General features: G+C 43.6%; 2 protein-coding genes across 18 annotated transcripts in view; one reads left to right on the forward strand and one right to left on the reverse strand.

The window, feature by feature from the left end:
• The first annotated feature begins 1,482 nt into the window (after nucleotides 1-1,482).
• On the forward strand, nucleotides 1,483-18,697 carry LOC114454329 (band 4.1-like protein 3). 12 transcript variants are annotated; one of them, XM_028434701.1, is made up of 23 exons: nucleotides 1,483-1,559; nucleotides 5,785-5,857; nucleotides 5,925-6,086; nucleotides 6,164-6,268; nucleotides 8,494-8,536; nucleotides 8,610-8,685; nucleotides 8,775-8,896; nucleotides 8,966-9,056; nucleotides 9,566-9,653; nucleotides 10,060-10,212; nucleotides 10,315-10,412; nucleotides 10,471-10,646; nucleotides 10,962-11,036; nucleotides 11,314-11,406; nucleotides 11,450-11,523; nucleotides 11,593-11,640; nucleotides 11,796-11,819; nucleotides 11,885-12,061; nucleotides 12,894-12,983; nucleotides 13,123-13,584; nucleotides 18,198-18,254; nucleotides 18,324-18,390; nucleotides 18,468-18,697. In XM_028434701.1, exons 2-23 carry the CDS (start codon nucleotides 5,795-5,797, stop codon nucleotides 18,548-18,550), a joined length of 2,427 nt encoding a protein of 808 aa, XP_028290502.1. In that variant the 5' UTR covers nucleotides 1,483-1,559; nucleotides 5,785-5,794; the 3' UTR covers nucleotides 18,551-18,697. The 12 variants fall into 12 exon arrangements, with proteins under 12 accessions (XP_028290502.1, XP_028290509.1, XP_028290504.1 ...); XM_028434700.1 differs by lacking the exon at nucleotides 1,483-1,559 and adding an exon at nucleotides 1,963-2,145; XM_028434707.1 differs by lacking the exon at nucleotides 1,483-1,559 and adding an exon at nucleotides 1,964-2,145 and having other exon boundaries at nucleotides 18,324-18,386.
• A 55-nt stretch (nucleotides 18,698-18,752) lies between these two features.
• Nucleotides 18,753-25,701, reverse strand: part of lama1 (laminin, alpha 1) — a 42,770-nt gene continuing 35,821 nt past the window's right edge. For all 6 annotated transcript variants that reach the window (XM_028434767.1, XM_028434766.1, XM_028434763.1 and 3 more), the window contains 18 exons: nucleotides 25,563-25,696; nucleotides 23,915-24,068; nucleotides 23,719-23,843; nucleotides 23,487-23,637; nucleotides 21,885-22,029; nucleotides 21,654-21,795; nucleotides 21,464-21,578; nucleotides 21,231-21,383; nucleotides 21,010-21,161; nucleotides 20,737-20,931; nucleotides 20,480-20,663; nucleotides 20,303-20,406; nucleotides 20,022-20,211; nucleotides 19,759-19,908; nucleotides 19,532-19,685; nucleotides 19,320-19,453; nucleotides 19,043-19,256; nucleotides 18,753-18,963 (listed from right to left, as the gene is read on the reverse strand). In XM_028434767.1, the coding sequence (XP_028290568.1) occupies nucleotides 18,809-18,963; nucleotides 19,043-19,256; nucleotides 19,320-19,453; nucleotides 19,532-19,685; nucleotides 19,759-19,908; nucleotides 20,022-20,211; nucleotides 20,303-20,406; nucleotides 20,480-20,663; nucleotides 20,737-20,931; nucleotides 21,010-21,161; nucleotides 21,231-21,383; nucleotides 21,464-21,578; nucleotides 21,654-21,795; nucleotides 21,885-22,029; nucleotides 23,487-23,637; nucleotides 23,719-23,843; nucleotides 23,915-24,068; nucleotides 25,563-25,696 (2,751 nt within the window). In that variant the 3' untranslated portion in view covers nucleotides 18,753-18,808. The remainder of the gene's footprint in view (nucleotides 18,964-19,042; nucleotides 19,257-19,319; nucleotides 19,454-19,531; nucleotides 19,686-19,758; nucleotides 19,909-20,021; nucleotides 20,212-20,302; nucleotides 20,407-20,479; nucleotides 20,664-20,736; nucleotides 20,932-21,009; nucleotides 21,162-21,230; nucleotides 21,384-21,463; nucleotides 21,579-21,653; nucleotides 21,796-21,884; nucleotides 22,030-23,486; nucleotides 23,638-23,718; nucleotides 23,844-23,914; nucleotides 24,069-25,562; nucleotides 25,697-25,701) is intronic.

Below are 25,701 nucleotides of genomic sequence, written 5' to 3' on the forward strand. Positions count from 1 at the left end.
AAAAATGTTTCAGGTTATAAAAGTAGACCTAGTTTTCTGTTTGGTTAATGCATAATTTTACAAATTATTACCTGTATTTATTAAAGGTTGGGTAGGTAATTTTCAAAAGCAAGCATGATTGAATGTAGCCTCTCTGATGGCTCCGCCTTTACCCCCCTCGCCCCTCCCCTCTGTGCTCTGTCTCACTCACATGCATGCTCACAGCTCAGCTCATCACTTGTATTGTGTAGAAAGTACATTGTCTCATTCAGCAGTAAGTAAACAATAAACTTTATCATTATATATGTTAATAAACATGACTAAAAACTCTGATTTAACTCTGTCAGCGGTGACGCACTTTCAGTGTGAGCTCGTGCATGTGAGGGATCGAGAACAAGCAGGAAGACGTGATTGGTTAAAAAAAAAACTGTTCCTTTTTTCCATTGGTAGAAGTTATTACAGGTTTACAGCTGCTACAGATGATGGATTTCCTTTGTTCCTTTTTCAGAGAACATAAGATCTTAATTTCTGTCGGGACATAAAAATAATTTCAACTAAAAACTTAAAAATTGTATCTAGAGAAAAATACCTACCCTCGCTTTAATAATAATAAAAAAAAGTTTAAAATATACTTTTACCAAATGAAATGTACTGACCTGAAAATGATGAATTTATTAACATTGTGTTTTATGTTCTTGTCACTGGAAAGAATAAATCCTGAGTCTGGTCATGTGTGGGAATCCATGATGTTATAAACACACTGACACATTATTATTGCAATATACAACTACAGAAACATCATTATATTTTAATTTAGTTTGTATGCACTCATTTTATAATACAGAGGCAAACTATACCAAAAAACAATTCTTTCCTAAGAAAAAAAGAGAACGCAATATTTCGCTGTTCTCGCGGTTGCGTAGACTGACTGTGACAAAGCACAACATTAAAACAGAGAAACAGCGAGAGGCCCGTGATATTGTACATGATGTGTGATAACACATGTTAGGCTATTTTTCACAATAGGTATGACTTTAGATTTTGACTTGTCGTTTGGTGTACCATGGGCACAGAAAGTTTGGGAACCACTGGTCTAATGGTTATTTCATTAAATGGCTTTAATGATTCAGAACATTTAAGATAAATATGAGAAATAATCAAGAATAATGAAGAAGGAAGATGTTTTTTCACAGCCTGTATGTGAGCAGTCATCTGATTGGTCAGTGCAAACAGTACCATGTCTCACTGACAGGGGGCAGTGGTGAGCTGTCCCTGTCAGAATAAACAGGTGAGCTCATAACTTCATTTAAAAAATATAAGTAATATTAATCCTGATTATTCCTAATGCATTAAATAAACAAAACACATTAAAAAAAAAACTATTAAAAAAGTGAAAGGGTGTAATAAGGACTACAATACCCACAATCCTTAGTGTGTTAATCCAGCACAACTGTAACCCTACAGATGTGAGGGGGAGGGGTAATCTGTGTGGGCGGAGCCTGAATAAAAACCAATAATCCGTCCATCACAAACACTCTGTCCTCGTTTTCATCACTGAGGCTTCACAGCGACTGGAACAGGTACGTGTGTCTCACCGTCACCATGGCGATGAGGATGTTGTTGTGTTTGTTTGTGTAGTTTAGTGTGACCTTGTTCCATTTGTAAGTGAAAGTGTGTGTGTTCATTTTTTGACTGGGACTTTTTTTTCCTCCTGCTTCCTGTCTAAACCATGTGAGTAACACACACACACACATATAAAAACAATAACACACACACAATAACACACACACACATACACATTACACACACACACATAACATAACACACATATAATACAACACACACACAATTTAACACACACAATAACACATTTAACACACACACATAATATAACACACACACATAAAAACACATATATTCTCACACACACATAATATAACACACACACATATTCTCACACACACACACACACACGCTGAGCTGATAACCGCCTCTTCACGTGGTCAGAGTTTTTGCGGTCTTTTATTGTGAAGGGTCAGACCGTTTGGATTTTTCAAAATAAAGATTAGTTGTGACGTCAGCGCAGCTGCAGCGTCATGACATCACAGCTGTGCGTTATGTCGTAGTGAGGAAAAAACGGTCCGTTACCGGAGAGCACGAGGACAGGTGAGGAGTGTCTGAGGACCTGAAGGAGAGCAGTGTGTAAATATGTGTGTGTTATTGTGTGTGTGTGTGTGTGTTATTAATTGTGTGTGTGTGTGTGTGTGTGTGTATGTATTATATATGTGTGTGTGTGCGTGTGTATTATATATATATGTGTGTGTGTGTGTGTGTGTGTGTGTGTGTGTGTGTGTATTATATGTGTGTGTGTTAAATTATGTGTGTGTTGTATTATGTATGTGTGTGTGTTATTATATATGTGTGTGTGTGTTATTATATATGTGTGTTATTATATGTGTGTGTTATTATATATGTGTGTGTGTGTGTTATTATATGTGTGTGTTATTATATGTGTGTGTGTGTGTGTTATTATATGTGTGTGTGTGTGTTATTATATATGTGTGTGTGTTATTATGTGTGTGTTTTTATATGTGTGTGTGTGTGTGTTATTATATGTGTGTGTTTTATATATGTTTGTGTGTGTTGTGTGTGTGTTCTTCTATTGTTTTTGTGTTATTATATGTGTGTGTGTGTGTGTGTGTGTTATTATATGTATGTGTGTGTGTTAATATACGTGTGTGTTATGTGCGTTATTATGTGTGTGTGTTATTGTGTGTGTGTGTTATTATATATGTGTGTGTGTGGTGTGTGTTTGTTATATGTGTGTGTGTGTTATTAAATGTGTGTGTTATTATATATGTGTGTGTGTGTGTCTGTGTGTGTTATTATATGTGTGTGTCTGTGTGTGTTATTATATGTGTGTGTCTGTGTGTGTTATTATACGTGTGTGTGTTATATGTGTGTTATTATATGTATGTGTGTGTGTGTTTTATGTGTGTGTTATTATATGTGTGTGTGTGTGTGTGTGTTATTATATATGTGTGTGTGTTATATGTGTGTGTGTGTTATATGTGTGTGTGTGTTATTATATGTGTGTGTGTGTTATATGTGTGTGTGTGTTATTATATGTGTGTGTTATTATATGTGTGTGTGTGTGTGTTATTATATATGTGTGTGTGTTATATGTGTGTGTGTCTTATATGTGTGTGTGTGTTATATGTGTGTGTGTGTTATATGTGTGTGTGTGTGTGTTATTATATATGTGTGTGTGTTATATGTGTGTGTGTCTTATATGTGTGTGTGTGTTATATGTGTGTGTGTGTTATATGTGTGTGTGTGTTATATGTGTGTGTGTGTGTTATTATATGTGTGTGTGTGTGTTATTATATATGTGTGTGTGTTATATGTGTGTGTGTGTTATTATACGTGTGTGTGTTCTATGTGTGTGTGTGTTCTATGTGTGTGTGTGTTATTATGTGTGTGTCTGTGTGTGTTATTATATGTGTGTGTTATTATATATGTGTGTGTGTGTGTGTGTGTGTGTGTGTTATTATATGTATGTGTGTGTGTGTGTGTTATTATATGTGTGTGTGTGTGTGTGTGTTATTAAATGTGTGTGTTATTATATATGTGTGTGTGTGTGTTATTATATGTATGTGTGTGTGTGTGTGTTATTATATGTGTGTGTGTGTGTTATTATATGTATGTGTGTGTGTGTGTGTTATTATATGTGTGTGTGTGTGTGTGTGTTATTAAATGTGTGTGTTATTATATATGTGTGTGTGTGTGTTATTATATGTGTGTGTGTGTGTTATTATATATGTGTGTGTGTTATATGTGTGTGTGTGTTATTATACGTGTGTGTGTTCTATGTGTGTGTGTGTTCTATGTGTGTGTGTGTGTTATTATGTGTGTGTCTGTGTGTGTTATTATATGTGTGTGTTATTATATATGTGTGTGTGTGTGTGTGTGTGTGTGTGTTATTATATGTATGTGTGTGTGTTAATATACGTGTGTGTTATGTGCGTTATTATGTGTGTGTGTTATTGTGTGTGTGTGTTATTATATATGTGTGTGTGTGTGTGTTATTATATGTGTGTGTGTGTGTGTGTGTTATTAAATGTGTGTGTTATTATATATGTGTGTGTGTGTGTCTGTGTGTGTTATTATATGTGTGTGTGTGTCTGTGTGTGTTATTATACGTGTGTGTGTGTCTGTGTGTGTTATTATACGTGTGTGTGTGTGTTATATGTGTGTTATTATATGTATGTGTGTGTGTGTTTTATGTGTGTGTTATTATATGTGTGTGTGTGTGTGTGTGTTATTATATATGTGTGTGTGTTATATGTGTGTGTGTGTTATATGTGTGTGTGTGTTATTATATGTGTGTGTGTGTTATATGTGTGTGTGTGTTATTATATGTGTGTGTTATTATATGTGTGTGTGTGTGTGTGTTATTATATATGTGTGTGTGTTATATGTGTGTGTGTGTTATATGTGTGTGTGTGTGTTATTATATGTGTGTGTGTGTGTTATTATATATGTGTGTGTGTTATATGTGTGTGTGTGTGTTATTATATGTGTGTGTGTGTTATTATACGTGTGTGTGTTCTATATGTGTGTGTGTGTTCTATGTGTGTGTGTGTTATTATGTGTGTGTCTGTGTGTGTTATTATATGTGTGTGTGTGTTATTATACGTGTGTGTTCTATGTGTGTGTGTTATTATATGTATGTGTGTGTGTGTTATTATATGTGTGTGTGTGTGTGTTATTATATATGTGTGTGTGTTATATGTGTGTGTGTGTTATTATACGTGTGTGTGTTCTATATGTGTGTGTGTGTTCTATGTGTGTGTGTGTTATTATATGTGTGTGTGTTATTATACGTGTGTTATTGTGTGTGTGTGTGTTATTATACGTGTGTGTTTTATGTGTGTGTGTTATTATATGTGTGTGTGTTATATGTGTGTGTGTGTGTTATTATACGTGTGTTATTATGTGTGTGTGTTATTGTGTGTGTGTGTGTTCTTATGTGTGTGTGTGTGTTATTATACATGTGTGTGTTCTATATGTGTGTGTGTGTGTGTTATTATGTGTGTGTTATATGTGTGTGTGTGTGTGTATTATTATACGTGTGTGTGTTCTATATGTGTGTGTGTGTGTTCTATATGTGTGTGTTATTATGTGTGTGTGTGTATTATTATACGTGTGTGTGTTCTATATGTGTGTGTGTGTTCTATGTGTGTGTGTGTGTTATCATATGTGTGTGTGTTATTATACGTGTTATTATGTGTGTGTGGGTGTGTGTTGTGTGTGTGTGTGTTCTATATGTGTGTGTGTGTTATTATACGTGTGTGTTCTATATGTGTGTGTGTGTGTGTTATTATATGTGTGTGTGTTATTATACGTGTGTGTGTGTTATATGTGTGTGTGTTATTATGTGTGTGTGTGTTATATGTGTGTGTGTGTGTGTGTTATTATGTGTGTGTGTGTGTTATGTGTGTGTGTGTGTTATGTGTGTGTGTGTTATATGTGTGTGTGTGTGTGTGTGTGTTATTATGTGTGTGTGTGTGTTATGTGTGTGTGTGTTATGTGTGTGTGTGTGTGTGTGTGTGTGTGTGTTGGTCAGATTACTGCAGATTGTGTCCCAGCTGTAATCCTGCTGTTGCCATGGTAACATTTACCTGACAGCTGGGTGGTCAGTAACCATGGTGACCCTGTGATGACATCACAGTTTGATTTAACGTGAAGTCGTGTCTGTGACAGTGTTTCCATGCTAACCGCAGCATCCTCTATGACACACAGGTGGATCACCATGACGACGGAGCCAGGTGAACCTCGCCCTTCGGAGGCGGAGTCTGTCCTGGAGTTGAAGCAGGTAACGATAACAGACAGAGTTACAGACAGACTGTAAACACATGGTGACATCACCTGTCTGTTGTCAGGACGACGGGGGCCGTGCTTGCTGCTCATTGGGCGAGGACTCTATCAGTCACCTGTCATCAACCAGTAGGATCAGCCGCTCACCAGTCAGACCTATGGGCTTTAGGACCATGCAGACCAGGGTGGCCCTGCTGGACGGGTCACTGTTCACCTGCTTAATGGAGGTGAGGCTACACACACACACACACAATAACACACACACACACACACACACATAATAACACTGTGTGTGTGTGTGTAGAAGAGAAGTCGTGGTCTGGTTCTGTTTGATAAAGTCTGTGAACATCTGAACCTGTTGGAGAGAGATTACTTCGCCCTGAGCTTCAAAGACACAGACAACAACAAGGTCTGTGTCTGTAACTATGTGTCTGTATCTGTGTCCGTAAATGTCTGTGTCTGTAAATGTCTGTGTCTGTCTGTAATGACTAGCTCAGGGTTATAATGAATCCACACCAGTAACTTGCTCAAAAACAGGATTTAATTCACAAATAACATGAAGAGAAAACAGGATGTGAGGTCACAGGCCTGTCCTGTAACAGTAACTATAACCTGTAACTGTAATTTTAGGTTATGTATATAATCCAGGTTCTATGCGTGAGATGTCTCACTATGGGATAAACACCTCTACGTCATATTCACAGAAGCCCTTTCTCATAAAGCCAACCTGATTGGCTGGTGAAATGCCTATAAGGAGGGTGGGCGGAGAATACATAAGCAAACATCTTATCACTCAGGCAACATGAAGGGTTGTCTTTGCATGTAGAGGTGGAGGAGGCGGGTCACCAGGATGGTTGACGCCATGAACCGTAGCAGCCGGTAAGACACGTCCTACATTGGACGTGTCTTACCGGCTGGAAAAGTCTCCACCCGGGCCACCTAAAGGTGCACCATGAACAGCACTGAACATACTATCATGTGTACCAGTATTAACAGATCCTCTAGGTCAGTGTTTCCCAACCAGGGGAACGTGGAAAAATTAAGAATTTATTTCCAAGATAATAAAAAATATTCTCAGTCATTTCATAAGTTCATCAATAAAATGGTACGTGTCCACTATGACTTGTTTTTAAATTCCTGTTTAAAAGGAACAATTACTTATTATTTTTATTTATTCTTATTTTTTCTAATTTCAACTATTTTTTTTCTTTAACAACAATATAAACATAATATATCAGTATTAATAATACAAACATTTACTATAATAATATTTCTGACATTTATAATTTTATTACCTTGAAGGCAACATAATTTTAAGTTTAATTTGAGTTAAATAAGAAGATAATACCTGAATATTAATTGTTCAATTTAAGAAGATGAAATAAAATGACTTGCATTAAATATTAAGTTGTGTTATGTTCTACTTTTGGAGAATCATGAACACGTATGAGTGAGGGGGTACTCATGGTATGACTAAAAGGCTCAAGGGGTACACAAGACAAGAAAGGTTGGGAACCACTGGTCTAGGTGACGTAACATATACGGGTGTTCGCCCTGACCTCCATATCAGTCTCTGCGGGGCTACCGTTACTTCCGTGCACCATACAATATTCTTGGGCTCAGAGAAAGGCCAAATGGGAGGACCCAGTAATGGTTACGTATCCCCTGGAAGGCAAACCGCAGCTACTTTCTGTGGGGAGGAAAAATCAGGACGTGGAAATACGCATACTTCAGGTCGACAGATGTGAACCAATCACCCTGACTCACCATGCATGAGCATCGTGAACCTGTATCTCCTGAGATACCTGTTGAGAGCTCGTAAATCCAGGATAGGGCAGATTCCAACCCCCCCCCGTTTGGGGACCAAAAATACCTGGAATTGAAGCCGCTTTGACACAGTGCAGGAGAAACACTTGTTCAGCAGCGAGAGGATGCCAGTGAATCAGGGAGGGACAACGGTGAATTGCAGATAAAATTATTGAATACCAACCCTACAACACGTGTAATGACAAATAAGAATTTATCAAGCCTGTTAACATTAGAGAGGTCAACCAATCAGGGCTGTCCTCTCTGGTCATTGAGCCTTTAGCCACGCCTATTAGAGCTGAAGCCACTTTGTCAGGTATAACAACTGGAGATCATGAACATAGGATATTGTCTTTTTGTCAAATGTATCAAACAGTGTCCAGACATTATTACATTTAATTAATACATTTGGTCAGTATTAATAATGCTAAATCCGCTATAGTTTTCTTGAACAAAGACAAAAAAGCTTGGGCACAGGAAAAGCACTGGTTGACCTAATGGTCACAAAAAAGGATTCAGCAGCAGCGTCTGTCAACGGAGTCCAAGGTAGGGGTAGGGGTCCACCTGTGGACAAGAAGTTTCCTGATGAGAAGAGGTTTTTGAATGCCAATGTATTCTCCGCCCACCATACTTATAGGGGGCGGGACTACTTGTAGCGGATGAATACATTTCACCAGCCAATCAGGTTGGCTTTATGAGAAAGGACTTCTGTGAACATGACACGGAGGCGTTTATCCCGTAGTGAGACATCCAAACAAATGTTATGAAATAAAACTGTAACTCTACAGACAGTTATGTGTGTCTGTAACTTCCTGTCTGTGTCTTTAGAACTGGTTGGATCCAGCTAAGGAGATGAAGAAGCAGGTCAGAGGTGAGTCTTGTTTGTTTGTTTGCTGTGTTGTGATTGGTTCCTTTGATTCTTTGCCCTGCTCGTTGTCTCTCAGGCGTTCCTTATAACTTCAGCTTTAATGTGAAGTTCTACCCTCCTGACCCCGCCCACCTGTCAGAGGACATCAGCCGGTTGGTCCACGCACCTTTCAGTCACAGCCTGAAGTTTTACCTGTGCTTAACCTGTCTGTCTGTCTGTCTGTCTGTCTGTCTGTCTGTAGGTACTTCCTGTGTCTCCAGCTCAGACAGGACATAGTATCTGGACGTCTACCGTGTTCATTTGTTACTCAGACTATCCTCGGATCCTTCACCGTCCAATCAGAGCTCGGAGATTATGACCCAGGTAATGACCTGTCTGTCAGTTTGTCTCTAATCTGTCTGTCTGTAACTGACCTGTCTGTCTGTCTCTCAGATGAATCCAGTGATGTCAGTGAACTCAGTTTTGCTCCAAATCAAACGAAAGAAATGGAAGAAAAAATCATTGAACTGCACAAAACTTACAGGTGACCTTTATTATTATTGTTTGTTTATTATTATTGTTTGTTTATTATTGACAACTTAACTGTTTATCTGTTAAAGTGTAAGTCATAAAACTATTTTGTTCTTCTGAATCATCTCTGATCAGGTTTGAACTAATGTAGTGTATTTATATTTAAATGTAGTGTATTTATATTTAAATGTAGTGTATTTATACAGTATGTAGTAATAAATATCAGAGTGACTGCCCTCTATTATAATAGAATGTTTCTATTGGCTGAAATTAGATCACTCACTGTTGGCCCCGCCCTCAGTGAGCATTGATTGACAGCTCCATGTGGAACTGTGCAGTGCTGTGGGGGCGGGGCTGCTGTGACTTAACTATTTAAGGAGCCACGCCCATAATCAAGGTTTTTTTTAATTTCCTCCTAGTGACAGTTCAGCACTATACACTAACATCTCACTGTTAATAACTGTTATTGTTTTTAATGTTAATGCTAATGTTAATAATGTTATTAATGTTGTAATTGATCAGAGGAATGAGTCCTGCTGAGGCTGAGATGAACTTCCTGGAGAACGTAAAGAAACTCTCCATGTACGGAGTAGACCTTCATCATGCTAAGGTACGCTCAAGGTCACATTACCTCACAGGCTCCTCCCCCACAATCAGCCAATCAATGTGACCCACTTAGTGTGAGTGAGTGTGTAATGATTTTTCCATCCCTGATTGGTTGCTGTAAACACATGTAGTTGAAACTTTCCCACGTCCTACTGTACAGATGTCACCATTAATGATGCTAATAAAGGTTTTTAAATCATGTTAATCTGGAGAATATGATGCATAAACACACATATATACATATATATTATTATTAATGTATTATTATTACCCAAAGATTATTATTTGCTTCTATAAACACTTCAGATGTTGTGCTTATCTTTGTCTGTAACTATAACTGATGTTTGAAATATTTGTTTTTTATATTTCACAAAAATAATCCAGATTATTTCTCTAATTGTGATGTTCAGGACTCAGAGGGCGTGGCCATCATGCTGGGCGTGGTCAGCTCAGGTCTGCTGGTCTACAGAGATCGGTTGAGGATCAACAGGTTCTCCTGGTCCAAGATCTCAAAGATCTCCTACAAACGCAACAATTTCTACATCAAAGTCCGGCCTGAGCAGGTGAGACACCACCAAAGAAGAAGAAGGTCTTGCATTAGCCAGTGCTAACCAGTGCTAGCCATTGCTAACTGGTGCCAACCCTGTCTGTCCCTCTGTCTGTAGTTCGAGCACTTTGACTCCATCATTGGCTTTAAACTGGCCAATCACAGAGCAGCAAAGCGTCTGTGGAAAGTCTCTGTGGAACATCATTCATTCTTCAGGTACGGCATGTTGCATTCAAGGACATCAGGACACATTCATCTGTCTGTCTGTCCTCAGGCTGGTGTCCCCTGAGGAACCGTCTCGGAGGTTCTTGTCTCTGGGGTCAAAGTTCAGGTTCAGCGGTCGGACTCAGGTCCAGAGTCGTAGAGCCAGTGCTCAGATCTGCCGCCCCCCCCCACATTTCCCACGATGCATCAGTAAGAGGAGCATCCTCAGCCGCAGCCTGGACGGAGGTAGGACAAGTTCACTGGTTCTTTGTTCTTTTTAGATCTCAGAACGTCAGCTTTGAAAATTCTGGTTCCTTTCCAGATCCAGTTTTTAGAGTTCTAGGACGTGGAGCTTGTTTTTCTATAAGCTGGTTCAGCTCTTTTAGTCCTGGTCCTGATTCTTGGAGCCGTGTTGTGGTTCTGGTTGTAGTTGTGTCAGGGTACAGGTCTTTAAGTCACTGTAGTCTCTGAGAGTAAAGCCTGGCTCTGGGTTAGACTTCTTACTTTGTGATTGGTTCATTTCTTCTTGTTGTGCTCGTTAATATTCTGATTGGTTCTCAGCCTCGAGGAACACGCCCACCTCGTCTCTGATTGGCTGCTCAGTGTTCCCCACAGCCAATGACGGCACTTACAAAGGTAGCGGATAATCCCACCGCTCTCTGATATTGGCCACGCCTCTAAACGCATCATCCACCTCCTATGGGGATGATGCTCTCTGATTGGCTGCACTTGGCCCATGTGATGCGTGACAGTGTACTGAATGCTGATTGGCTGAGCAGCCCAGGCATGCGGGCCAAGCTCTGATTGGCTGGTCTGTGGTCAGGACTGCTGGTTGCCATGGTTACCGTGGTTGCACCTGATAACCCCGCCCCTGTAACATCTGTGGTTACCGTGGTTTCTGTCTGTCTGTCAGACTCAGGGCTTTATGCTGCGTCCAAAGCCATCGCTGTCAGTGACATCATCGCCACAGTCACACCTGGGATGAGGGGGGTGGAGCCAGTGGAAGGTAAGAGCCAATAACAGAACAGGTTTGAGAAGCCGTCATTAAGCAGTGTCATGCGACTCCACAGTGGACGACGTTCCTCTGGTGGACGAAAAAACTACAGATGGACCCGAAACCAAGGTAACCCATCTCCCCCCCCCACCCCCCCGACAGATTCTATTAGCCTCTGTGTGTCTGTGTGTCTGTTAGATGGAGCTCACTGACACTGTGGTGGACGGAGAACTTACAGCTACTGAGGTTTGAGATTCAATCATAACATTACCATGGAAACACTGCCTGACCTGTCTGTCCCCCTGTCTGTCCCCCTGTCTGTCCCCCTGTCTGTCCCCCTGTCTGTCCCTCTGTCTGTCCCCCTGTCTGTCCCTCTGTCTGTCCCTCTGTCTGTCCCTCAGTCGGATGAGGAATTAAAAACTCAGGTAAACACACAAGTTATTTCTTTAACATGTGTGTGTGTCTCACTGCTGTCCCTCCTTCTCTCCAGGAGGCGTCGGAGAGTCCAGAGGAGGATCTGAAGGCGTTGAGCTCCCTCAGAGTTCTTCGTCAGTCGTTCCTGGAGGAGAACCGAGGAGAAAATGAAGGACAGACAGAGTGGGACAGACGTTTCTGTCTAAGGACGATTGAAGATTCTCCAATGATTGAACCGTTGGATGTTCAGCAGGTGAGACGTCTTTATTATAGTCAAACCTGTGGACAGCGGAGGTTCTCCTGATGTTCTCGTCGTGCTGGTTCTCCTCCAGATGTTGGTCTATAGGAGAACTTCCTCTGACGTTCTCGTCCAGTCGTATCTTTAGAACCTTCTTATGTCTGTAGAACCTCAGGGTGTGTGTGTGTGTGTGTGTGCGCGTTGGATGTCGCTCCTCTTCAGCCAATCCGAGAGCGGAGCTGCACTTTGGGGCGCAGCTACGTTACTATGACAACGGGTAGTGAGCCTGAGCTGCGTGATGTCATCACAGGGCAACCTCTGATCACAATCTGTGAGGTACAAACGCCCACCTCACCGGAGGCCATGCCTACCATCTGTGATGTCATCAGCGACCTCATCTGGGGCGGAGCAAGGACTCTCGACCTCTGTGTGATGTCATCATTCAGGTCATTAAACAGTGCGTCCAGCAGTAGGACCTCTCCGTCCTCTCCCACAGTGGTACGCTGATTGGTGGTCGGCATGGAAATAGAGCTACACGCTAACAGAGCTACATGCTAACAGCTTCACCTGAAGTCACCTGACCTCAGCTGAGAGGTCAACTGAGCTTTCATTGGCTGCTGGAGAGGGCAGGGCTTTGAGAGTTGTGACTTGTGATTGGTTTGGCTTTGATGTTTTTTTATGCTATTGTTGGTTTGTAAGGTTCAGGTTTTATTTTAAAACAACCACACCCACATGGCCCCACCCCCTGCATGGCTCAAGTCTCCTAATTTAATTCACAAAATACTTTCACCTATAACTTTTCTTTTGTCTGTCTGTCTGTCTGTCTGTCTGTCTGTCTGTCTGTCAGCCCTCCTTTGATGAAATGTCTCCTGAACTCAGTGCTCTGCTAAAATCAGCACAAGAACAAAAATCATTCAGAGAACAGAAGCAGTGGCAGGTCAGTTAATTTGTCAGTTAATCTGTTAATCTGTCTGTAACTCAGTTTATCTGTAGGTAATTGTCAGTTAATCTACAGACAGACAGTGTCAGTGAGCTACAGACTACATTATAACATGATTATGTTCCTTTTGTTCCAGATATCGGAGGTAGAGACGGTCCTCCTGGTCACAGAGTCATGTGACCTGAACGAGCCAATCAGAGAACAGACCCAGGTTGGTCCACCCTCTAACCCCCTTCCCTCCCCACTGGGGGGGGGCATGTCTCATGTAGATGAGGTCACTCAGCTGTGGGCTGATGCTAATGATGCTAACCAGGCTATAAATGTCAGTGATGATGTTATTGATGACATCAGCGACCATGAGCTCAGCTCAGCGAGTGACGACGATGCTAGCAACACTAGCGAAGATGCGATTAGCGTGTTAGCACAGATAGCAGTGGACGACGCTGTGGATGCTGCTGTTCGACTGGCTGATAGCATCAATGCTAATATCAGCGCGAGCGAAGATTACCATGACGACCCCACTTTGCCCCACCACACATCCAGACTCTCAGCCAATAGGAGGCTTCCGTCTAATGACATTGACGAACCTCAACCAGAGGTAAAATAACACCCTGTGTTAACATGTGATAACTACCCCTGTGGTAACGTAATAACATGTGATGACTATCCCTGTGATAACATGTGATGACTACCCCTGTGATAACATGTGATGACTACCCCTGTGGTAACATGTAATAACATGTGATAACTACCCCTGTAATAACATGTGATGACTACCCCTGTAATAACGTGATAACAACCCCTGTGGTAACGTAATAACATGTGATAACTACCCCTGTAATAACATGTGATAACTACCCCTGTAATAACATGTGATAACTACCCCTGTGGTAACGTAATAACATGTGATAACTACCCCTGTAATAACATGTGATAACTACCCCTGTGATAACATGTGATAACTACCCCTGTAATAACATGTGATAACTACCCCTATGATAACATGTGATAACAACCCCTGTGGTAACGTAATAACATGTGATAACTATCCCTGTAATAACATGTGATAACTACCCCTATGATAACATGTGATAACAACCCCTGTGGTAACGTAATAACATGTGATGACTACCCCTGTAATAACATGTGATGACTACCCCTGTAATAACATGTGATGACTACCCCTGTAATAACATGTGATGACTACCCCTATGATAACATGTAATAACAACCCCTGTGGTAACATGTAATAACATGTGATAACTACCCCTATGATAACTATCCCTGTGGTAACATGTAATAACATGTGATAACTACCCCTATGATAACTATCCCTGTGGTAACATGTAATAACATGTGATAACTACCCCTATGATAACATGTGATAACTACCCCTATGATAACTATCCCTGTGGGAACATGTAATAACATGTGATAACTACCCCTATGATAACTATCCCTGTGGTAACATGTAATAACATGTGATAACTACCCCTATGATAACTATCCCTGTGGTAACATGTAATAACATGTGATAACTACCCCTATGATAACATGTGATAACTACCCCTATGATAACTATCCCTGTGGGAACATGTAATAACATGTGATAACTACCCCTGTAATAACATGTGATAACTACCCCTATGATAACTATCCCTGTGGCAACATGTAATAACATGTGATAACTACCCTGTGATAATGTACATAACCCCGGTTCTATGAGTAATATGAGTGAGGTGTCTCACTATGGGATATACGTATCCGCATCATATCACAGAAGCCCTTTCTCATAATGCCAACCTGATTGGCTGTGTATTGATCCGCCACAGGTAGTCCCACCTACTATAAGTAGAGAATACATTGGTATTCAACAAGCAAACCTCTTCTCACTCAGGCAGCATGAAGGGTTGTCTTTGTGAAACATCTCCCTTGTAAAACCTGGGTTATGTAAATAACCAAAAGTTTTATTTCATAATATTCATTTCAATGTTTCACTATGGGATATCATAGTTCCCGTATTGCAGACAAGCTTATCGCATGTTACACCAGCCCACAGGGCAGCACCACACCGATCAGGACCGGAGAAACGCCCATGCCACACACGGAATGGAGACATCCAGACGGTAAAACCGGATAAAAGTGAAGGGCGAGGCCCAACTCGGCAGCACACAAATATCCTGAAAAGACAGTCCCCTGAACAAGGCCCAGGAGGTGGCTAAACCCTGAGTCGAATGAGCTAAAGCAATCGCTTCCACTACCCAGTGTGACAGGCGTTGCTTAGTGACAGGCTTCCCCGTACGGGGCGGAGCTCAAGAGACGAAAAGCTGATCGCTCCTCCTGATGCTCCCTGTCACATCCACGTATGCGCACAGCGCATACAGAACACAGCAGGTGAGGCCCCTCCTCACAGGGCCTCACCTTCGGCACAAAAGCCGGGTTGGGCTTTAATATCATCCTCACATTGCCAGGGAAAAACTGAGCACACAATGAGTGCACTGATGCCACTGACACGCTCAGCCAGCAGCAGCACCACCTTCAGGGACACAAACTTTAAGTTTGCACAACAGCTGGTAAATCTCTGGCAGCCAGTGCATGGCTGCCAGAGAACGCAGAACCACCAGGATCAGACTGTGCCCGTGCACTCTCACCCTGCCGAGAGTGGGGGGGATCAGGGCCAGCGGAGGGAAAGCATGGAGCAGCACGTACAGCCTATTGTGCGCTAACTGAAGAACAGTGTTTTCGTCTGCAGCAAACAGATCTACCCCAGCCCGTGCGTAACGGGCCCATATCTGCTACACAACCTCCAGCTGAAGCTGCCAGTCCACGTAATACGATGCACCCCTGGACTGCAGGTCCGCGCCTGCATTCAGGGCTCCCGGGATATGCGTCGCTCTCAGCTTACATCAATCTGGTGGTTGATGTAAGCTACTGTGGTCGTATTTTTAGTCTTCACCAGGACATGGTGGCCCGTGAGGAACAAAAGAAAATGCCTCAGCACAAGGAACACCGCTGAGAGTTCCAAGTAAATGATGTGGGAGCGCTGGAGTTCCGTACTCCAACGCCCTCTCACCGATCGCCCCTCATGCACCGCGCCCCAGTCCGTCAAGCTGGCATCCATGATGATGGCCTCCCTGGATGTGCACCCCACGTGTCAGGAAAGACAGGGTGCGCCAATGGTGCAGAGACTCGGCACACAGACGTGACTAACACCCTCCGTGCCCCATGACACACCGGGTCCAGTCCACACGCGGCCACCCACAGCTGGAATTCCCTCATGTGGAGGTGGCCTAGGCATGTCATCAGGATGGCTGACACCATAAGCCCAAGCAGCTGGAGACACGTCCTGAGTTGAATGAGCCTTCCCGGTTGGAAAAGTGTAAGACACGCTGCAAAGGTCTCCACCTGTGTCGCGGAAACACATCACCTGGAAAGCAAACCGCAGGTACTTTCTGTGGGAAAGAAAAATCATGATGTGAAAATACGCATCCTTCAAGTCGACAGATGTGAACCTGTGAGATACCTGTTGAGTGCACATAAATCCAGGATAGGACGGATTCTCCCTGGGCCTGTGAGTGAATCTGGCCGGCGAATCAGCCCCCATCGCTCTCTCCGTGGCCTGGGCCGCACAGCGCTAGACCCCGAGGCACAAAACGGTGACCACCGACATCTTCTCCCAGCAGGTCAGGTCCGGAGTTGACCCAAAGTCACCCCAGAGCTCCGCCTGGTATGCCGTGAGCAGTGAGAAGACGATCAGAGCCCTGGCCGAGAGTGCTGAAGCCCTGTAAGTGCACTTCAACAGGGCTGATTGCAGGCAGTCGGACTTCCCAGGCAGGCTTGGTTTCCGTGGAGAAACGACAGGCGCCCGAGGGAGCAGGTGTGTAGCAACCAGCGGCTCCACCCGAGGCATGCGAAGCAGGCCCAGGCCTTCCATCCCGTGGCAGTCCCGGGAAGAAGTGCTTAGTACAGCGCCTCTGTTGGTGAAAGGTCAGTCCTTACAGGAGCGTGCCACTTTGTCCAACAGCTCCGAGAAGACGGGGAGCAGTTGGGGAGAGTTGCTTCCCCTCATACCGGGACCTGGTCACCTTTGTCACGACCGCGGGCCACGGGATGGACAGGCCGGTGGCGGCGTGCCTACAGACCTCCATCATGCCTGTGCTGGGGAGGGGAAAAGCTGGTATGCTTCCCTTCACTTCCTATGTGGAGCGGCAGAGGCTTTTCAGCCCGAGCACTGGTAACGAAGATGTCGTTGTCCTCTTCATCCTCTGAGATGAGGAATTCCGAGGTCACGTCATTGTTGTACAAAGGCGACGTCGGACTGGGAACCCCAGCTGGACTTTGCACAGGTGCTCGTCTCCATTCTTTCCGCAGCGATCGATTCGGAGCCGAGAGGGGGAGGGAGGGGTCCCAGGCTGACCTGTCATGCCAGTCGTCTGCGTAGGCTCTTCATGGTGAAGGCAGCACAGTGGTGACAGGACCCGAGGGCTTGGAGTTCTTCTTGCCACACCTGCAGAGGCGAACCCCCAAGCCTTCAGCCCCTTCGGTGTGTGGGGCATTGCCCTCCATGCTTCCTGGGGTGCAGACAGAAAGGAGAAGCTAGCTAGCACTAACACGTGGCTGCTAGCCACTAAGCTAGTGGACGCCAACAACTAGAGCCTGGCGACCGCGTGGGGTGGCGAGAGCGGTGTCGCAAACAAGTCATCGACTGGGGTGTCGGGTCCGGTGCTCAATAGACGAGGGGTGGCGTTGAGTGTGCAGGTGAAGAGCCGTGCAAAAAACCGGGGTCTCAGCGGTCGGTTCCTTTTTGACAGCCGTGGAGGGTGCAAAACAGTGTATTCCCGAGTGTGGGGGCATGGAAAAAACACTGGTTGACCTGGTGGTCTCAAGAAAGGATACAGCAGCAGTGTCCGTTGACGGAATCCAAGGTAGGGTCCACCTGTGGACATTTGAGCTGCCGCTGTGAGAAGCTTCCTGATGAGAAGAGGTTTTTGAATGCCAATGTATTCTCCGCCCACCCTACTTATAGTAGGTGGGACTACCTGTCGCAGATGAATACATTTCACCAGCCAATCAGGTTAGCATTATGAGAAAGGGCTTCTGTGATAAGACGCCAAGGCGTATATCCCGTAGTGAGACATTAGAATGAATGTTATGAAATAGAACTTCCCCTGTGATAACGGTGATAACTGTTTTGGGTGATTGTTGTTTCAGGGTCGGACCTCAGACCTGCTGCTGAGCGCTCAGACTTCCATCAGCAGTTGCACTAAGGTAACCGTAGTAACAGACATGGTCCCTGCCTATCACCAAGGCGACACTCAGCCTGTCCCTTTGTTTTAGGCTGTGAAACCATCAGAGACCAGGATGGAGAAGAGGATCGTCATCACTGCAGACAACGACCAGGCGAGTCAGTCCACTCCCACTCATTGACTGGTGCCTATCATAGCGTCATGTAACGCCCTCTTTGTTCTGTCTCCCTATCAGGACTGAGGCCTGCTGACACACACAGCATGTTTATATTATTTAGTGATGAGTTAACAGTTAAATCCAGGAACAAAGGCGCTTGAATCCTTTAGCTGCTGTTATGCCATGCTCCTAGTATCATATTACACAAAAACTACACCCACTAGTGTCCTATTAGAAACCACGCCCCCTTAGTGTTTTCACCTGGAACTATGATTGTGTCTGATAATAAATGAAAGTGAACACTTCAATGAGGCTGTTATTATTCATTCATTCATCTAATTAGTCTCTGACAGAAAGGAAGAATATGTTTGAAAATCTTTATTCAATTAAAACCAGGATCTCAGCCGGTCTGAGTGTTGCTAAGCAACAGGACAGGACTCTGGTTGGACACCCAGCAGGAGGTGGGCGGAGCTTAGATTCAGAGGATCAATAAAGTTTGACTTGATCAACCGAACGTTCTTCATACAACCTTTCAACCCAACGCTGAGAGACAGACAATTCTGCTTCACCCCAACTGAAAGACAGACAGTGGCACCCAGGTGAGACAGACAGGTAGAGACAGACAGACAAGTTAAAGACAGACAGACAGGTACCTGGAAACCCTCCCAGGTAAACAGGGTTGTTGGTCTCGGCAGAAGTGGATTGTGGATAAGGATTGGTTGTGGTGAAGCTCCGCCCATCCACGCTCAGACTTAGCCTGTGTTTGCTCTTATTGGCTGAGAGGCGGTGCCATTGGCCGTCACACAGTAGCTGACCAATGGAACGCACTGACACTCGACCCGCTCCGTTGTTGACGTTAAACACCACCTGAGGACACGCCCACTTTGTTAACACACTGTTCATCATGCGATAAGAGGTCATGTGACTCACCTGTCCACCAATCAGCTCCAAGCCAATGGCATCCACCTTAGCACTGCTGATCCCCAGCAACACTCCCTCTGATTGGCTGCTTCGAAACTCCAGGGAAACCGACAAATCAGAGCCCACCTTATAACCTCTGTGAACTAGACACACACACACACACACATTAACACACACACAGCTGTGTGTTAAAGGCCGTGGTTGCCATGGTGATAACTGACCTAATTCAGCGTATCCACTGCCGTTAAAGTAACTTCCTGTTTCCTCTTTGGCAAAGCAGGAAGTGACATCATGTTGTGAGGTGGGCGTGGTCAGATCCAGTATGGCTCTGTTTATAGTGAGAGAGCGAATACATCCCTGGAGACTACTACTGACCTGAGGAAGACAGTCAGACAGACAGGTGAGATACAGATGAACAGACAGGTGAGACAGAGACAGTGATGCGTACGTTAATCCTTCGTGTGTTGAGAGTGGGCGGGGCTCCTCCAAGGTACACCAGGTTGTTGACGTCCAGCTGGTTTCCTTTAAGTGACGCTGAGCTCAGATCAGAACCATCAACTGACACTGATACAGACCGACGACTAACTTCTGCACTCACCTGAGGAGAGGTAAGACAGGTGGTAAGACAGGTGGTGATACGGGAGGTGAGACAGGTGGTGATACGGGAGGTGAGACAGGTGGTGATACGGGAGGTGAGACAGATTTACTTACTGTATGCCAGTGTCCGTCATTTACGGGGACAGGTGATGAAACAGAGGCGGGACCTTTTCCCAGGTCAGCTGACACTAAGACCCGCCCCCTCTTCAGCCTGACCAATACAAAGTCCATCAGCTTTGAGTCAGAGAGCAGGACAACCAATGACTGATCAGAACGGGTCCTCAGGGACACTGTGAGGGACACACTGACACACACACACACACACACACACACACACAGGGTCAGTGTGTGTGTGTGTGTGTGTCAGTGTGTGTGTGTGTTTGTGTGTGTGTCACCTCTTGCGAACCGTGCTGGGGTTGATGATGAAGGTCATGTGACTGTGTAATGATCCAAACTGAGCGGCTGAAGCTACAAACGTTGGCTCTACCACCAACGCACACTGCATCAAAAAACAACCAATCAATGATGACCATTCCCTGATGACACTATCAATGAGCAGGTGTGTTGGTTACCGTCTGCGATCCAAGTGATTGGCTGTTAAGGTGTGTGGGCGGGGCTACAGTTAAATGGATGGGGTGAGGCGTGGGTTCAACGTTCTGCTCATCACGAAGCTCCGCCCCCTCAGATGTCTGCACTAAATGGCAACTATCAAGCTCCACCCCTTCATACCTGACAGCTCCTGATAGGTCGACGAGCCTGCAGGAAGTAGATACAACCAATCAGAGCAGTGTGTGTGTGTGTGTGTGTGTGTGTGTATGCGTGTACTTACACTCCACCCAGTACCAGGTGTTGAATGCACCCTATAAATGAATAGTATAAGTCTTGCAATCTCATTGGCAGATGGGAACTCTGAGCTGGTGGAAGCCCACCAATGAAAAAAGAGGCGGGAGCGTGACGAGAAAATCCGCCCGGCAACAGAGAGACGGACTTTATGTGTCCCTCATCCACCTGTAGGGTTAGAAACCTGAGAGACAGACAGGTGGGAGGGTGTGACAAACAGGTGGGAGGACGTTGGTGAAGACACGCCCCTTTGATGACTCACTTCCTGTTGATTGTGACGATCACAGAGTGTTTGGATCCGTCACTCAAAGTTTCTCCGTCACGTTTCATCACAGCTACTGTTCGGCTGACACCGCCCATTTCTCCAAGTTCCGCCTCCAACACACCTGAGAGCAGGTGAATTGACAGGAAGTTCTGCACACACACAGGAAAGGGGGTGGAGTCAGCATGTGAACTGACCTCACTGGTGTCACATGACCTCACCTGTTTATGGGAGTGGCCATCACTGAACATAGCCAACAGGACTCCTGATTGGTTAATGGAAGAGAAGGAGAAAAGAAACTCCGCCTCTTGAGCAAAAGACGGCGGAGCTACCTCAAGGAAACCACCGTGCATTATTGACACACTCCGCACCGCCTGAAGGACAACACGCGCACACACACACACACGTCAGCACAGGTAAACATGGGTCCAGGTGAAGGGAGAACCTGTAATACCTCCAGGACGCAGCCTTTCCGTACGCCATATGCATCTCTCAGGAGGTCAAAGTTGGAGCGAGCGATCTCTACGTTCTTTATGCATCCAACGTACGACCTGGATACCATCTGTCGCCTAGCAACCAGAGACACAGGCAAGTGAGGGACTCTGACATCACACTGTCCTTACCATGTAACATCACACACGCACCTGATCAGTCTGGAAGCAGGAAGTCCTCCGATGTAAATTGGGTCAAGGTCAGAGCGGTTTAAATCTGAGGAGCTTCCAGGTGACTCCGCCTCCAAAACCTCCTTCTCTGCTGATTGGTCGGCTGCCATGATGGACAGATAACCTGGAAAGGAAACAGACAGAGAGAGCAACGACAGCTTTAGGATGGTAGGATGGATGTAGGATGGATGTAGGATGGATGTCGTTGGATACCCTTGCGTCGGTTCCTCTGCAGCGTGACCTTAAACCACAGGCCTGTGTTGTACTTCCTGGTTGAGGTCAGGACCAGGGAACCTGAGCCCAGGTCAAAGTTCAGACGGACACGCCCCTCCACCAGCTCCATGGACAGGAAGTCCTTCTGTGGATCACGGGGGGGGGGGCCAGATTAACACTACGCTGTACCCCATCATCACGACCCCAGGATTACTATAATATGGCTAAAGAATAAATACATTCCAGTAACAAACATACATTTACTAAATACACTAATATCTAATATGTACAGATGTGCAAATGCTCATAGAAATACAAATGCAACACTATATTATCAAAGCCCCTCACTCACATATGATGCTATGAAAATAAAACGCATCAGTTTAATCTGGCAAAACATAAACATCTGGAAACCTGTCAATTTCTCTCAAAGAAATGCTGATCTGGTAAAATACACTGGAGTGAAAAAATGACCTATATTTAGTTTATACTTATTTAATTTTCTGATCTCCTTTTTAGTTTCTGTTCCCACTGAGCTGCTTCTCCATGTTTGCTTTATTTGAGTTGTGTAGATCAGTGGTTTAGTGCCCATGGTAAACATCTGAAGACACACCTATTATGTAAAATAGCCTTTATGACACGTGTTATCACTCATATGTACAATATCTGTAAATGTGCATAAATATTTATGAAAGCCAAATATGTGACAAAGACAAATACATTACTCCTGAAATATATGTTCACAAAATATATATTAAAAAATTAAGTATATTTTGCCTATGTATTATGAAATGGGTGCATACAAAGTAGTACATTAAAAAAATAATTATTTTTGTGTAGTTGTATATTGCAATAATTAGGGCCCTATAAAATCTGTTTTTTTTTTTTTTTTAGAAATCATTTTTTTCATAAAATATTACTTTATAACTTATGTGAGAAAATGAAATAAATACTAATAAATAAAAAAAGATAAACAAAAATGTCAAAAATAAAGTGTCATGGATTATTCTGACTGATCATTTTTAATTATTTATAAATTATATATAAATATATATGAGAACAATAACGTCACACAATTGCAAATTCCACTCAGGGATCAATGATTTACTGAATCTGATCAGGTTTATTGATTAAGTTTTTAACAACTTAATTTAAATTCACCTAATTTAAATGATCCTGATGACATCATTCCAGACTGTAATAATTAAACAACAAATGGATGATCTCATCCTCAGCAACAAACAACTTTATCTACAGTTGTGTAGCACAGATGTTGTGTAGCACAGATGTTGTGTAGCACAGATGTTGTGTAGCACAGATGTTGTGTAGCACAGATGTTGTGTAGCACAGATGTTAAGACACAGTAAAGTGGTAGCTCTGTGTTTAGGAGTCACTGATGATTAGTGTAGTTTTTGACGGTTTAAACACAGGGTTTGTGGTGGTTTAGGAGATGTTTGAAGCATCCAGGACGGGAGGAGAACGGGTGGTGCACCTAATAAACGGTCCCCGGAAACATTTCCCCATAAAAAATGTTCCTTTTCCTCACGGTGACGGTGTTTCATTTATAGTGCACTAAATAATAATGTATGATTGTTGACTCACTGTGTTGTTGGAGCTCAGGTAGAGCAGCAGTCCTCCAGGAGACAACGTCTTAAACAGAAAAATGATGGACGTGGACGTGGATCTGAGAGACTTTTGGACCAATGAGAACCCAGAACCATCAAAGTGGAATGATGTCCCCTCCCCCTGAGGACTGACACACACAGACAGGTTACAGACAGGTTACAGACAGGTAGAGACAGACAGACAGACAGACAGACAGACAGGTGTCTACCTGCTGTAGCATCCTCTACACTCTCCATGTGTGTGTTCATAGTTCCATAAACCGATGTTTCGTTCGTTTAGTGAAGCTTCGCCCAAACAGCCATGAAAGGAGGTGGAGCTTAGACCAGCAGGTGTCTGACATCACAGGACATGACCAATCAGAGCTTGACTCTTACAAGGATAGTGTGTGTGTGTGTGTGTGTTACCCGTGTATGTGCTCCAAGGCCTCCAATATGTATCATTGTGTTGTTGTCGATGTCTAAAACTCGTGATGATCCTGGTGAGGATGCGGTTACCGCCGGCAACAGAGGAACTCCTGAGTCCAGCTGATGGACTGACAGATAGCCCCGCCGCCCAAACCTGTGTGTTACAGTGTAGCGTTGATGTGTGTAGTGGTTGTGTTACGTGTGTATGTGTGTGTATGTGTGTAAACAGAGCCGTAGCCAGAGTTTTATACTAAGGTCCACCACCCATTATCCTCCTGCACATTAGTTGCTAACTAGAGACCAAAATTATCTAAAATGTATGTATATGTATATAATATAATTGCTACTGCATTTTACTAAATTTATCTTTGATATTGAGGTACCACATCCTGGGACCCGTGACAATTTTTTGGGGTTCATCCACTGCACGTAAACAACTTATGCAAAGCATCAAACATACCACTGATGGTCCAGATGTGTCTAAGTTGGAGGCTACAGAAGACGACGAATGTTTCTTGAATATTATCTAATTTATTGTGTTCTGAAGACAAAGACATGAGTCAGTCATTATTGTTTAATTATGTAATCTGTTACTTTATTAAAATAATGAGACACTTTGCACCAAACAACACACAGTGACTATCACTGAGAGTGGAGATCTATTTCAAGTAAACCACAAGGAGTTTGTTGAGAAACAACAACATTCCAAACTTATGGAAAGTGCAACACACCGTATGCAAAACAACTTTCATGAGTCAGCACATAAACTACCACCATGTTATGATAGGGGACATACATACTCTGAAATCACTTACAATAATATCTATGAGCATATAGATGAGGGACACGTGTGTGTGTAGCTTAATTAATTTGTAATATTTATACCACTACTACCTGTTATTATGAAATACAGCAAGAAAGTGTCAGACACTCAGTGAAGTTGCTGACAGTAAAAAAAGATTAGAAAATAAATCACAGACAGGCAGAGACACAACCACTAAGCACCACATCTGAACAAACCCACATTTACCAGAACTCCACTGGTTAATAATTAAGTACAAACCAAAGTAAAAACAAACCTGAAGCTGAAGAAACTCTAAATGTTACTGAAAAAGACCCACAAACCTGAGTGACTGAGAGAGAGAGAGAGAGAGAGAGAGAGAGAGAGAGAGAGCTGTAAGTGAGTGAGACCAGCTGCTGCTGGACACAATCAGCAACACATCTGTATGTGTGTAGGGGAGGGGCACTGTCTCCAATGAGGATTTTCATTCAACAGGTACAGATATTGACTCGTATTACTCGTACAATACTCGACAAAAGTACTTTATCCGTACCAGTATCGTTTCAGCCAAGTATCCGGCTCAACTCTACTAGTTACCTCTGATATATTTCACTTCCCGATGCACTTTTCTTCATGGACATTCAGTTTAGTTTTGTAGTTTACCAGGATTCTGCAGTTGCAGTGCCTCCCATTGTAACCTGGTGGAACTACTCAGATAACCTGCATTATTTTATTTATTTATTGATTTTTACATACACCTAAAAAAAAATACAGAAATACGGATCTCAGTGTCCTCAACGGTAGCTACGGCTCTGTGTGTAGGTATGTGTGTGTGTGTCGCCGTGTGTAGGTATGTGTGTGTGTTACCGTGTAGCGTTGATGTGTGTCCACTGGTTGTTGGTGACGTCTATGTGAGGAAAGTCCAGCTGTGTTTGTCCAGAACCTAAATCCCACATCAGAGATACTCTGCCTTCCTTCACCTGCACCGCCAGGTAATCCACCTGGT

This window comes from Gouania willdenowi, chromosome 20, assembly GCF_900634775.1.
Source record: "Gouania willdenowi chromosome 20, fGouWil2.1, whole genome shotgun sequence".
Lineage (NCBI taxonomy): Eukaryota > Metazoa > Chordata > Actinopteri > Blenniiformes > Gobiesocidae > Gouania > Gouania willdenowi.